General features: G+C 36.3%; 1 protein-coding gene across 1 annotated transcript in view; it reads right to left on the reverse strand.

Moving 5' to 3' along the window:
* Positions 1 to 15,882, reverse strand: part of HSD17B12 (hydroxysteroid 17-beta dehydrogenase 12) — a 168,507-nt gene that overhangs the window by 34,862 nt on the left and 117,763 nt on the right. Inside the window, exons 5-6 of the mRNA XM_050758246.1 lie at positions 4,292 to 4,356; positions 3,390 to 3,434 (exon numbers count right to left, since the gene is read on the reverse strand). Coding sequence (XP_050614203.1) covers positions 3,390 to 3,434; positions 4,292 to 4,356 — 110 coding nt within the window. The remainder of the gene's footprint in view (positions 1 to 3,389; positions 3,435 to 4,291; positions 4,357 to 15,882) is intronic.

Here is a 15,882-nt window from a genome sequence, read left to right on the forward strand (position 1 = left end):
TAGTTTTAACAATTCTAGAAAATAAAACTGAAACAAACATATTTTATCATTAACTCAGCACAAGATATTATGAAACACATGTACATTGTTTTTAACACTTATTATTTTCAAGCACTTGGCCAAATGTACCAGAAAAGGTATATCAAAATAATAGTACACATTGGTCATTTCAAAAGGCAAAAATTATAAAATATGTAAGTTGTAGACTAGAAGTGATATTAACTTTGATCAAAAACCTTTGCTTGCTAAAAAATAAAGTCATAGTTCCACATATTGTCAAAATCTGTATCAGCTCTGAGTTTAAGAACAACAATAACGTTTTGAGAGCCCTTATAATGATCTTGGGACTATTAGATATATTCCTATTAGCCATGTTTTAAAAGCATCAATTTTGTGCATGAGAGTCTTGCTCCAGACTCACTCACAGGTCCACTTGTAATTAGTTTACCTCACTTAAACTGAATCTTATATGAGAAAAAAACTTGGCTAATAACAGTAAAGTTAAACATTGAGTTAAACATGTTTTGAATTTCCTTAAACTAGTATAAATGGTTATTGAAAATGGATTTGGCTTTCTATGAGTATGTTCAAATTTCAAGTATCTGACACTGCCCATGAGAATTCTGCCTCAGGCAATTTTTTTTCACTGCTCTGGTATGTATAACCAAGGTACAGTATATTTTTATAGTTACTAATACAATATAAGAAAAAAAGGTGTAGGCCGGGCGCGGTGGCTCAAGCCTGTAATCCCAGCACTTTGGGAGGCCGAGGCGGGCGGATCACAAGGTCAGGAGATCGAGACCACAGTGAAACCCCGTCTCTACTAAAAATACAAAAAATTAGCCGGGCGCGGTGGCGGGCGCCTGTAGTCCTAGCTACTCAGGAGGCTGAGGCAGGAGAATGGCGTGAACCCAGGAGGCGGAGCTTGCAGTGAGCCGAGATCGCGCCACTGCACTCCAGCCTGGGCAACAGCGTGAGACTCCGTCTCAAAAAAAAAAAAAAAAAAAAAAAAAAAAGAAAAAAAGGTGTTGAGATGCTCACACTCGCTAAGTATTCCTTCCTTTGGCAGGTATTGGCTTGTTGTTTTTTGTTGGCACATACATGTGACATGACTGTAACACGTGCTTAGCAACTAGCAACCAGACAAGTTATTATGAGTGACTATTAAAAATCACACCCATTACTTTATAGTTCCATATTCCCCACACAATGCTTTATCACAACATTTAAGTTCCTCAACTGAAAACCATGGGGAAGACAAAATGGAAACAATTTATCAGTGACAAATAGCGTGCAGATTAAATCTTTGTAAAAATAAGTCACCAGCCTAAGTTTTTGTAGTCCCAATACCTACCACAGTACTTGCATATAGAAGTCATTTAATAAACAAAAAGCATTTAACAAACTACAAAACACTGCTGAAAGAAATCATAGATGACACAAACAAATGGAAACACATCCCATGATCATGGATGGGTAGAATCAATATTGTGAAAATGACCATACTGACAAAAGCAATCTACAAATTCAATGAAATTCCCATCAAAATACCACCACCATTCTTCACAGAATTAGAAAAAACAATCCTAAAATTCATATGGAATCAAAAGAAAGTTCACATAGCCAAAAAAAAAAAAAAGACTACGCAAAAAGAACAAATCTGGAGGCATCACATTACCTGATTTCAAACTACACTGTAATGCCATAGTCACCAAACAGCATGGTACTGGTATAAAAAGAGGCACATAGACCAACTGAACAGAATAGAGAACCCAGAAATAAAGCCAAACACTTACAGCCCACTGATCTTCAATAAAGCAAACAAAAACATAAAGTGGAGAAAGACACCCTATTTAACAAATGGTGCTGGGATAATTGGCAAGCCACATGTAGAAGAATGAAACTGGATCCCCGTCTATCACCTTATACAAAAATCAACTCAAGGTGGATCAAGGACTTAAATTTAAGACCTGAAACTGTAAAAATTCTAGAAGATATCATTGGAAAAACCCTTCTAGACATTGACTTAGGCAAGGATTTCATGACCAAGAACCCAAAAGCAAATGCAATAAAAACAAAAATAAATAGCTAGGACTTCATTCATTAAACTAAACTCTTCTGCATGGCAAAAGGAACATCAGCAGAGTAAACAGACAACCCACAGAATGGGAGAAAATCTTCACAATCTATGCATCTGACAGAGGACTAATATCCAGAACCTATAATGAACTCAAACAAATTAGCAAGAAAAAAACAAATAATCCCATCAAAAAGTGGGCTAAGGATATGAATAGACAATTCTCAAAAGACATATGCAAATGGCCAACAAACACATGAAAAAATGCTCAGCATCACTAATGATCAGGGAAATGCAAACCAAAACCACAATGCCATACCACCTTACTCCTGCAAGAATGGCAGTAATTAAAAAATCAAAAAATAATAGATGTTGGCATGGATGCAGTGAACACGGAACACTCATACACTGCTGGTGGGAATGTAAACTAGTACAGCCACTATGGAAAACAGTGTGGCAATTCCTTAAAGAACCAAAAGTAGAATTACTATTTGTTCTGGCAATCTCACTACTGGGTGTTTTCACAGAGGAAAAGAAGTCATTATACAAAAAAGATACTTGCACATGCAAGTTTATAGCAGCACAATTCGCAATTGCAAAAGCGTCGACCCAACCCAAATGCCCATCAATCAATAAGTGGAGAAAGAAACTGTGAGAGAGAGAGATATATATATATATATATATATATATATAAATACATATATATATGGCATATATATACATATATATATATGATGGAATACTACTCAGTCATAAAAAGGAACGAATTAATGGCATTTATAGCAACTTGGATGAGACTGGAGACTATTATTCTAAGTGATGTAACTCAGGAATGGAAAACCAACATCCTGTGTTCTCACTCATAAGAGGGAGCTAAGCTACTAGGATGCAAAGGCATAAGAATGATACAATGGACTTCGGGGACTCAGGGGAAAAGGATGGGAAGGGAGTAAGGGATAAAATACTACAAATTGTGTGCAGAGTATACTGCTCAAGTGATGGGTGCACCAAAATCTCACAAATCACCACTAAAGAACTTACTCATGTAACCAAACATCACCTGTTCCCCAATAACCTATGGAAATAAAAATTAAATAATTAAATAAAATAAAAATAAATGAAAAGTCAAATCATACAAGCACCTTCAGTTCTTTATACTTTCTTAAGAAATAACTTAATAGACCACTTTTATCTGGAATACATGTATCTGCATCTAAACAAGAGTAGATGCAGGTGAACAAGTTGATTATGTCAGTGTTTTTAAATAGAAAGAACCAAAAAAGGATGACATCTTTATAACAAGGCTGCTTACCTTACAAACAGAAAGAATATTAATATTTATCATCTTCTTGATCACCTGCAAAAAAATTGAGAATTTTATATATACTTGATGATGAAAGTGACCCTATTAAATATCTACTTAGGCAATCTAGAGAAGCAATCTAGAGAAGCATTAAACATTTCTCCAAATATTGCAGAGATTTTGGAAAAATGACAAGAGCTGGGGTAGAGAGGCAGATTTTATTTTACTCTCAGTGTTATATTTTCCTAACTAAGGTGATAAGTGATGCTAACATGCAGAATCCAAAGTATATGTGCAAGTAAAATCTGGAAGTAAAAAGACACATTAAATCTAAAATAAATAGAATACTTTGCAATCTCCTTTCTGCTAGTATGGAGCATAGAAATCACTGAACCTAGGATTTTCAATAATTTTAAAATTTTTACATAGTCCTTCAATGATATGCTTTTCTCGTTTTCAGTAAAGGATTATGCATGCATCAAGGATGTCACTTTCATTTTGGTAGAGCTGGTTTACCTGAATCAATCATGGTGCTGTATATTAACATATTTGCAATTTTTAAGTTGATGTTTAGAGTCCTAAAACTTAAAACAGAGCTATTTTGATATAACACAAACAAAAATAAGAGTAACAACAAAACTAGAGCTATTATTTGAATCTAGCACTGTATAAGTGAGGTGATAAATATTTTCTCATTCCATCCTTCTAATATCCCTATGAAGCTGCCCATTTTATGAGCAAGGAAACTGAGACTAAGCATGGCTAGGCCCATACCCAGGGAACTCGGGTAGTAAGCAGAAAAGCCAGGGTGTGAACCACAGGCAGCTGGACTCCAGTGTCATAGTGTGAATTGTTATACCAATACCTGCATGCATTCTTTTTGTTACCATGATATACAAAGAAAGACTTACATTGTCCAAGTCAGGAACATCCAAAAAGTATTCAGGATACTCATATGACATTCCCACGTTGTTCACTGAAATAGAACAAGATCATTAGCTGAGTAACATATGTATATTTAAAGATGTATTAATGACATTAAAGATATCAAGACTAATATGATATATATAATGTTATAAAATACTGTTTATGGCTAGAGTAACCTTTTCCACACCTTTCTATCCAAAATCTATCCTTAAAAGTCCAACTCAAACGTCTCTTCCTTCATTAAACCTTCCTGTACTTACCTTACCATCCAGCAACTGACAGAACTTATACTTGCCTCTCACTTTCCATAGCCCTTTGGGATTTGTATATTCTGCATCTATCATACTGTTATTTGGAGATATTACTTAACTCTTCTCTAGACCTTAAATTTTCAGAGTGTAGTAGAACGAGTGAAAAAGTACCATTGTCCAGGATACTGGAAACTTGAGTTCTAGTTATAACAGTTTTCAGAAAACATGTGATGTACAATATGCATCACATTTTGTTCTGCTCCAGAATGAGAGCTCATTTAATAATTCAACAAATATGTGCCACACACTTTTGAGTAAGACATGTGCTAGGAACTTTAAAAAGTGGGGGGGAAAATGTTGGCATCACAGAGCATACAATCTAGTAGGAAAAGAAAGAAAGAAACAATTATTTCATGACAGAGCAGAGTGCCATGGGAGCCTTTTCTGCAGAGCCTGCCTTCAACTGGAAAGTGAGGGAAGGCTTCTTTCTGGTGGCCAAGGGAGTGGGTCACACTAAATGTCTCCAATAAACCATCTGTCAAAAGTTGAGGTCATGTCTTAATTTTTCTTTTACCGCACCCCCTTACCTTCCCAATCACCTAAAGTTGGGGCTATAAGACAATTCACAACATATGAATAAACTTATATATATGTAGATGCAATATTTTAATACTTGAATATCCTATGGTTTTCCCTAGACCTGGAAAGACAATGACAATCCCAGAATAAGGAACATTTCCAGGTATCAATCAATAAATAAAATATCTTAGAATTTATTTTAGCTAAATAAATAACTCATGAGATAGATGATCTATCTATCTGCCTATCTACACTTAATCATCACAACAACCCTATTAGGTAGTTCCTGTTATTATTTTCCTCTGACATGTTAGGAAACTGAAGTTCACAGCAGTTAAATAAATTGCCCAAGGTGATAGAGCAAAGTAGGCCAGGATTCAAACTCAGGAAATTTGGCTTCAGAGACTAGGCTTTTAACCACTCTGTTAAAATCTTCATACACCTTTATGCAGTATTCAATTCAGAAAACAAAAAACAAAAAACTGAATAATAAGCAAAAATCTCATAGCAATGCTTAATAAAATTATGAAGTATTTAAAAAAGAGAAGTTTCAGTTGCAAGCAGATGATGACATTATGATCAGTCTGTTACAGCTTATAAGGAAATATGCCAGATAAACCTGATAGTAGTAACAATAACTTTTCAATAGTCTAACAAAATTAATAGTTTCAAAGGAACTCAGTAAGGGTTTCATATTTAATTATAAGCCAATCACTTGAGGCTGTAAGTCGCAAGATTTTACAACAATCCCACTGAAACCTGTCAGAAAATATGTAAGCAAAAGACAATGACAAAGCAAACTTTATTAAATTAGGATTCATACTCATCTGAATAGGGATAGTATCTAAACATAATTAATAACAGAAGGTCCAAATCCATTTTTATTTTATTCAGTAGGTTCTCCACCCACCAGGCGCCCCAAGATTCAATTCTATAAAGATCTGTTAACAATTAGGCCAAAACTAGTTGAAGGTAAGGCTTCATGTTCACTTGACTTTGCTTTAACCACTTACAGAATTACAAAGGATGAATAATTTACAATACAACTAAAAGAAATAGCAAAACCCAAAATATCTGCTAAAATATTGCACATAAACAAAATATTTTTACATCAGTTTAAGATAACAGAATCTTCCAGGAAAGGCTTTGCCAAGTTGTAATATTCATCAGAATTTTAAAAAATTTCATGACATACAGTAAACTATCTCCCTTCACTCTCCATATCAAGAAAACTTTCTTTAGATTTCCCTCTAACCTATGGGAATATTAATGCTATATTTCAAAATGCAAAGGAAAATTGAACAGTGTAATTATAAATCTTTTAAAATCCAGATTTCATTTTTTAAAAAAAAAATCTATGAACTTTGCAAGCAGCACAGTTGACTTTGTAATCTTAATATGTACTATAAGTACAAAGTTAAGCAAAGGAAGTCCCTGAATAACTAAGCAAGAAGAGAAGTGTTATTCTGGTTATGGCTGTATTAACAATAGAGAGTCGCTGGGCGTGGTGGCTCATGCCTGTAATCCCAGCACTTTGGGAGACCGAGGCGGGCAGATCACGAGGTCAGGAGATCTAGACCATCCTGGCTAACATGGTCTAGACGGGTGAAACCCCGACTCTACTAAAAATACAAAAAATTAGCCAGGCGTGGTGGCACATGCCTGTAGTCCCAGCTACTTGGGAGGCTGAGGCAGGAGAATTGCTTGAACCCAGCAGATGAAGGTTGCAGCGAGCCGAGATCACGCCACTGCATTCCAGCCTGGGTGACAGAGTGGGACTCTGTCTCAAAAAAAAAAAAAAAAAAAAAAAATCCAAAAAAACAATAGAGTCTTCAGCTGTGTCTCTGATAATTGAGCAAAGGAAAGCTATCAAAGCTATCTATGCAAACAATGAAAATGTGAACATCTATTTAACATAGCTCTATAAGAAAACATATTCAACCAAAAAGCGTCTGCACAGCAAAGGAAATAATCAACAGAGTGAAGAGACAACCTGTTGAATGGGAGAATATATTTGCAAACTATCCATCTGACAAGGGACTAATATCTAGAATATACGAAGAACTCAAACAACTGAACAGTTTAAAAATCAAGTAAACTTATTAAAAAGTGGGCCGAGGATATGGATAGATATTTCTCAAAAGAAGACATACCAATGGCCAGCAGATAAATGAAAAAATGCTCAACATCACCAATCATCACAGAAATCCAAATCCAAATGACAATGAGGTATCATCTTACCCCAGTTAGAGTAGCTGTTATTAAAAAGTCAAAAAATAACAGATGCTGGCAAGGATGCAGAGAAAGCGGAATTCTTATCCACTGTTGGTGGGAATGTAAATTAGTATAGCCACTATGGAAAACAGTATGGAGGTTTCTCAAAATATTAAAAATAGAACTATCATATGATCCAACAATCCCATTACTAGTATTTATCCAATGGAAAATAAATCAGTATATCAAATAGATACCTGCACCCCCATGTTTATTGCAGCACCATTCACAACAGCAAAGATAAGGAATTGACTTAAGTGTCCATCAACAAATAAATGGATAAAGAAAAATGTGGTATATATACACAATAAAATACTATTTGGCCACAAAAAGAATAAAATCCTGTAATTTATAGCAACATGGATGGAACTGGAGGTCACTGTGTTAAGTGAGATAAGCCAGGCACAGAAAGACAAATATTGCATGTTCTCATTCATATGTGGGAGCTAAAAAAAGTCGGTCTCATGGAGGTAGAGTAGAATAATAGATAGCAGAAGGTGGGGCAGGTGTGTTTGGGTAGGTGAGGGATGAAGAGAGGATGGTTAGTGGGTACATATAGTTAGATAGAAGGAATAAGTTTTAATGTTCAATAGCAGAGTAGGGTGACTATAGTTAACAACAATATATTGTATATTTCAAAATGGCAAGAAGAGAGGACTTCTAATGTTCCCAACATGTAGAAACGATACTCAAAGTGATAAATACTTCAGCCACCCTGACATGGTATTACACATTCTCTGCATGTAATAAAATATCACATGTACCCTATAAATATGTAGAAATAGTATGTATCAGTTAAAAAAAAGAGAAAACCTGTTCAACACTGAGAACTTTAGTCCAAAAAAATAAATAGTATCGTGGAGAAGGGCTATGCTTTTATAAAAAAAGTACACACAATGAAACAACGTTAAAGCCAGAATAAGGCTGTTAAGAGCGCTGAGTCCAATTTTATGAGGTGAAGTACACACCAAGGTCACAATGGCAATTTGTCCTATTCTAGGGATTAGGACTCCTACATTCCCTCCTGCACTATTAGTTCCACCTTTTGCTTGTGGAATGAATGATATGCATGATCTCCCTACCACAGGTAATCACTTCAGAATGCTCTTATTTAGGAGTAAAAAGAAAAACTGTTGCTCTCAAATACTTATTTCCATAAAATGCAGAACAGTGCGAATCTTTTGGAAAAAGCAAACCCACTGCAATTTTATTTTGAGACATCAGGTGGCAGCAATAACCAAACAGCAGGCAAAAAGCTTTCAGGGAATTGCAAAAGGAAGAGAAAGAACAGGCTTTGAGTAGGAGTGAAGGATGGAAATACTCCCATTATAATTTAGTCTCATTAAGAATGGGTTCACGCAATGCCATCTTTACATATTACAGGATTCATTATAGGATTCGCCAAACCAAACAATGGCACATGTTGCTCCAACATTATTCAGATAGTTGAAAATCCCTTCTAAATGGTTGCGTCTTAAATTAGCATTATACATGTTTATTAGTGAGTTTTCTTGAATTCTTCAAGTGAGGCGCCAGAGACAGATTTAAACATTTTTTTCAGTGACCCGAAAAACCTTTTTATTGTGTAACAACACATGATGCCTCTCAGGAAACAATAGATAGCTATGTCATCACGGAATTCCCACCACCATCCCAGTCACTGTAGGGTGTTGGACAGCAACAAAATCTTTCCCATTGGTTTCTGACTAGAGGTCTAAGACTGGGAAGAGTTCAACAGAAGAGATGAGGCAGGCAGAGAACAGAGGTGAAAACAGACTAAGAATAACACCAAAGGAAGTGGAAAGAAAAGGTGGTGGAGGGCAGAGGAGCCATCCTCTTAAGAGTCGATCCTTGCAAAGAAGAACTGACAGAGGCCATGCTTAGCTACGCTCTCCTGGGCCCCCATCCAGAACCTCAAAAAACACTAATATCATTGTGTGTTGCATTTTAAAGACACAGGAAATCCACAGAGTAATTCTGAATTTTATGTGTATATATATATATACACACATACACATACATACACACACACATACACACACACACACACATATATAATTTCTAAATTATACTGCTTTAAAAATCATTTCCAAATTTCACATTCTTAAAAAAAAGAATATTTACAAGATTTCTGTTTCTTCTAAGTTCGTTTGCTGCTGATCTCACTGAACTTAGAATCCTTTCTCAAAGCCAGCTGCTATAGAGATATAATGATGTCATCAGAAAATTAGATTTTTGGTATCTGGGTTGGGCGTGAGAGAGGAGCAAACAATAAATTACTAGAAATTAAAAATCCATTTGAACAAACAATTCTAACAGATACAGGTAGCCCTCTACAGATCACCTTCAACCTGCTTCTTTTTCCAGATTAATCGGAGATATAGGAAATTAAGGTGGTTTACAAATATGTTGCCTAATGGCCGGGCTTCCCAACATACATCAAATAATGCAAAGTATCCCCTCCTGTTTCCTTCTCATTGTATCAAAGCAGAAAGTTTATATTTCAGTAACATTTGTGGTTATAAATGCTAATCCAGTTCCAGCACTCAGAGTTAATGAAAAGAGATTTAGATTTTAAAAATGCTGCTTCCTCACTATATTTCAAAACAAACTGAATTTTTAAAACGGACACTTTACTAGCAGTGTATATACCAAAAGTGGGGGAAACTTCCTGTCTTACATTTTTGAGCTAAAAGAGTACAGACCCCAGAGTCCTAACAGAACCAGGTTTCAGTCCCAGCTCCACTACTACCAGCTCCTAACAAGAGACTAGTGATTGCCTCATTGTCCTTAGACACAAAATGGGGATAGTAATTTAAGAATTAGATGAGATCATACACATACAATCTTTAACCCAATGCCTGGGACACAGTAATATGTTAATAAATGGAAGAGGAAGAGTTGTTATTGTTGTATGGTCATTTATTCAACAAAAATTTATCCAACTCCTATTTTGTGCCCAAGCCCAAACTACCCTGCTTTTATTACGTATGACCAGCATCAAAGTGGAGAGATCCTTCTGAGAGAGTGGACTCCGGGCATCAGTTAACCAGAGCTGCTGCTCTTTATACTGATTACATTTATCCTCATTGCTCCTCTACCCTCTTTATTTCATTCAATTAGATCCACTCTTACAGCCTATAGAGAGAGTTTGGAAAGTGATGCAAAGTAAATTCCATCTTTGCCTTATTTAACATATTGCTTTAGCTAGCACATGTTCATACTCTGACAGATGATATTTGGAACACCATGTAAAACATTTTGCAAACTTTACAGTTTTCATACACTTGTGAGTAGCAATTTCCAAATAAGAGAGAGTTTACAAGACTTTAAATTTGCAGTGCTTTAATCAGAAATTGAAAAATTAAGACTGAATCAGAAGCAACAATAGAACATTTCACTTCTACTGTTTAATTATAAATTGCTACATGATCTTCATTACAAAACTAGGTAAGATTTGCTATACATAAAATTGGAAGAGGGAATGAAGAAAGATGACATGAGGTTGGTAGTTAAATGTTAGCTGGTGGGAAGAACATTCATCAATTTCATGACTTACAGTTCTATTTATATTTCTGAAATAACAGAGCTAATTACCCAGTTTTAAGTAAAAGGTTCTGCTTTAATTAATACCATTAGCGAGTGGTTTTCAAGTAAACGGAAATAAACATGAATTCTAAAAGTCCTATGCTCACTTTACAAATCCAATCTCAGCCAACGTATCTAATGGAACTACAAGGCACTATACTTAGTCTGATAATGTTCCTGATGAGTCTCCTAGCACATTAAAAAAAAAAAAATCCATACACCTATTCTGTTTGCCATGATTGTCTACACCAGGCTTCTTCAACATTTAACACAAAGAAGGTTCCCTTCTAGCAAGGAAGGGCATGTGTGCCCAGCGACTCAACTACTTGAATCCCTACTTGGCTTTCTCACCACTCTCTTAAACTTAACATATCCCAAAGTGAAATCATCATTTTTCTCAACAGACTTTGTTCCTGATCCAGGGTTTCTTGTCTTAGGGAAACGGTACCCTGTCGCTCAAGTCAGAACCTGGAAGTTGCTAACTGCTAGTCATCTAATTCTGGATGATGTCTAACTCTATAACTGTTTCTTCTCTGTAAAATGGACATAGAAATATCAATATCTACCTTATAGCGTTGTTGAGGATTAAATGAAATTCATTAGCATGGTGGCTGGCATGAAAGAGTGCTCAATACATGTTGGCAATAATGATTTAAAAAACACAAAACCATTCTTCTACTTTCCTCCTCCTCCTCCTTCTTCTTCACTCAAGACCTCCGATGAGGACCCTCATCAGAAATTGGTGCTATTTCTATTTCCTAAACACCCCTCTTCATCAGTTCACTTCTGCTATCCTCCTAATGTAAACTATCATCATCTCATGTCTCACTGCTGAAATAGTCTTACTGGCCTCCTCCTATCAATTCTTGTCTTGTTCCATGTGGGAGTCAGCTTCTCTCTAAAATTCTAATATGTTGTCAAGTCATGCTTACAATTCTAAAATGGTTTCCCATTGTAGGAAACTTATGGTCTTGCTTTTCTCAGACTTTCATGATCTGGGTCTGCTTAATCCCCAGAATCATCTCTTGCTACTGTCCCCTTTGAAACCTCTGCTCTGGATTCACAGGGCTTTTGTCAGTTCTACCGACACACCAAGCACATTCACCTCAGGCCTTTTGTACATGCCGTTTCCTCCACCTGGAAACCCTTCCCATGTCTATTCTCCCAGTATTATTCAGCCCTCAGGTTTCCACTTAAATATGACTTTCTCGGGGATACTATCTGTGACACCCTTAGCTTTCTCAGTAACATACTCCTTCATTACATGCAACACATTCCCACCACTTGTTCCATGGCTATCTTCCAGAAAAGCAGAAACAGTGTTTCTTTTGTCTACTGTTATAGCTCTGGAATTTTACTTGTTTAAAGAATTAGTATACGGTTGATTGAATGAATCAATCAACAAAAAGGAAAGAAAAGGTACTGTACAGTTAACATTTTGTCTGATCTTTGTTAATAGGATGGCGGTTCTAAACCACTGGAATTTCCTGATGAGAGTGTCTTTCTTATTCATGGCAGGCCCTTGGATCGCATCTGTGTTTTTATTTTTAAAACTGATACATGTTAAATGTACAAGTTTTCAGGGTACACGTGATAATTTGGTACATTCATATAATCAAATCAGGGTAACTGGGATATTTATGACCTTAAATCTTTATCTTTTCTTTTGGTAGGAACATTTGAATTATTCTCTTCCAGCTATTTTGAAATATACAATGGATTATAGTCATCCTGATGATCTAACCCAGGTCTTATTTCTTCCATCTAATTATACAATTGTACCCATTAATCAATCTCTCTTTATTCCCACCCCACCATTCCTAGCCTTTGGTAACCACCAATGTACTCTCTATCTTCATGAGATCTACTTTTTAAGCTCACACATGTGAGTGAGAACACGTGATATTTGCCTTTCTGGGCTTGGTTTATTTCAGTTAACATAATAACCTCCAGTTCCATCATGTTCCTGCAAATGACAGGATTTCCAGTTTTTTTTTTTTCATGGCTGAATATTCTATTGTGTACATATACTATATTTTCTTTATCCATTCACCTGCTGATAGATTCTTAGGTTGATTCTATATTTTGGCTACTGTGAATAGTGCTGCAATAAACATAGAGTGCAGATATCTCTTCAATATATTGATTTTCTTCCTTTTTGATATATACTCAGTAGTGGAATCAACATAACCCAGGATGGGGGTTGAACACCAGAAAGACCAACTCTGTGACTAGAGGGCTGGGGCTTTAGGCCAGCCCAACCTAAAGAAAAGAGAGGAGGATTGGAGATCAAGTCAAACCACATGGCCAGTGATTCAATCAATCATGCCTACTTGGGTAATAAAACCACCTATAAAAACTAAAGCCCGGTAGAGCTTCCTGGTGGCTGAACACAAGGATGTGCCTGGAAGGTAAGGTGTCCTGACTCCACCAGGACAGGGCTTAAAACCTCTGTGTTGGGGACTGCCCCCAGACCTTGCCCTGTGGTGTCTCTTCATTTGACTAATCCTGACTTTTGTCCATCATAATAAAACTACAAGATCATGAGTAGAGTGCTTTCCTGAGTTCCATGAATCACTCTAGCTAATTATTGAACCCGAGGGTGTCATAGGAACCCATGAATTTGTAGCCAGTTGATCAAATGTATAGATAGTCTGAAGATCTCCAAACTTGTGGCTAGTATGTGAAGTGAGGGCAGTTTTGTTGGGGGCTGTGTTCCTGAACCTGTGGAGTCTGCAGTAACTCTGGGTGGTTAGCAACAAAATGTGATTGCAGTATTACAAAAGGGAAGTTTTGGAAGTGTTTTATACCCTTAGAAAGCACAAAAGTTATATCCTGCCCTTTCCCCAAACTCTCATCCCATGATCCTCCTATAACCCTTTCCTATATACCTAGAATAATAGCATCTGCCCTTTCTTAAGCCTGATCCTCATATACTGGGTGACAGAAAAAAAGGGTTGGGGGTAGGGGATAATAATTCCAACTACATGAAGTTTACCTTTGGTAAACTTACCTCTCTCAACATTTTATTTTGTCCTTCTGCGTGTCTACATCTCTGCACCCCACTGACTATCAACCTACCACATAGTTTCCTAAGATTATCGTTCTCCATTTTAAAATGACTTTTCCATGTCTTTCACTAACTAAAATAGCCAACTGACCCAGCAAGAAGTAGACAAGGAATAAACTGAATATACTAGTTCCAATAAGAATGAAATGACAGGTGCCATTAGCCCTTTAGAGGTATTTACACTTCAAATGAGAGCAATTGAAAACGATTTGTAACACTGAGAACAGCAAGAAGAGAATCTGTAGCATTATGTATTTCTAAAGCCTCTAAAGAAATAAGACTCTTTTATTTGTGACTTCCTTAATCAACAGGGAGCAGGAAGCTGCATAAACTCCTAGTATGCTCCATTTCCCTTCCTTCCAAGCAATCCTAGAAAAGTTTTCCTCAGCACTGTTCCTGTAGTGCTTTGGTTCTCTCTCCTAGGCCTACATCTATTCCTCTTCCTTTGCTTCTCTGGGGACTGAATTATAAGGAAGCCATCTCTGGATCCCAAACCAATTAACTGGGAGTTTGCCATTTGGAAGTTAACTAGTCCTTTCCCCAAGTAGCTAATAATACTCTTGGGTCTTTTGTTAAGAAACTTTGAAAATATAAGTATACACAGAGACAGAGTTACTCTGATCTTAACTCTGATGGGTATCTTTGCTCAAACTATCTTTTAGTTTAGAAAATAAAATATTTATATTCAACTATTATCTATCCCAGAACCTTCTGGGAAACATCAGGTTTTCGGGAGAAAAATACAACACAATTGCTTCCCCAAATCCATAAGGTTTAATGAGGAAAGTGGTTGCACAGGGAAGGATAACAAAGAGTTTGCATTCAGCTGAAAAAGGAAGGGCACTAATTAAAAAATAATTCACCAAGAACATTAGTGGAGCAAGTGTTCACTTATAAAGGGCACAGGAAGAGAAGAGAATAATAAGTTCTATTCCAGCTTTGGCAATCAATGATTCTTTGCAATCAACTGACCTTTATTATCTACACATGTTGTTGTTAAAATGAGGCTTCTTAAAATTATGAGCAATGCGTATGGAAAGAATCAAAAAAGTCAACGGATGACAAAAGTCCTGAATGCACTAAGCCAGTAGTGCAACACAGGTCACCTTGTACCAGCTGATTCTCTTGATGCTACAACTTGTATACGCCATTAACACTATGGGCAGAGAAGGCCTTGAGAGCATCTGGCATGGGGAAATTCTTGTCTAGAATGTATTAAAAGCTTGAATAAAGCTTTGGTTGATTTTTTAAATGAATCGCAAACTAAGTATATTTTTCCAAGAGGACCTTTCTTTCTCCTTCTATAATACAGAATCTCACGAAGTTAAAAAAGTCATAGTAGTGGAATTTGAAAAAAGTATTGTCTGTGGCATACTTCAAATCCAAGCCTACTCCTTTGGCCTTGGTAAATTACGCCTCCCTGAGATGTATTGTGCAAAGTCCTCCAAACCAATCTGGAGCACACATGAGAGTCTCTCCTAAGGAATCAAGTAAGCATTACAGCAATCACACTTTGTTAACCAATTGTTTGCTTATTCAAAGCAGTAAGGATGTCATTTTCTCTAAATAGCCAAAGTTTTATAAGCTTTCTGAAATCTGTATTTCTTGGCATTTGCCTGAAAGAAGACAGTAGATGCTTAGTTTTTTTACGTAATGGAGTTAAGAATCCAACTTCTCAACCTTAAGCATTTATAGTCTCATCAAGTTATGGTGACCTTTCAGGATAAATTCTCACAATTCATGGCTGCTTTCTTTCCACTTATCTTACTAAAAACTTAATGTTTCTTTCACGACTAAGGGCTTTAGCATTTTC

This window comes from Macaca thibetana, chromosome 14 (genome assembly GCF_024542745.1).
Source record: "Macaca thibetana thibetana isolate TM-01 chromosome 14, ASM2454274v1, whole genome shotgun sequence".
NCBI lineage: Eukaryota > Metazoa > Chordata > Mammalia > Primates > Cercopithecidae > Macaca > Macaca thibetana.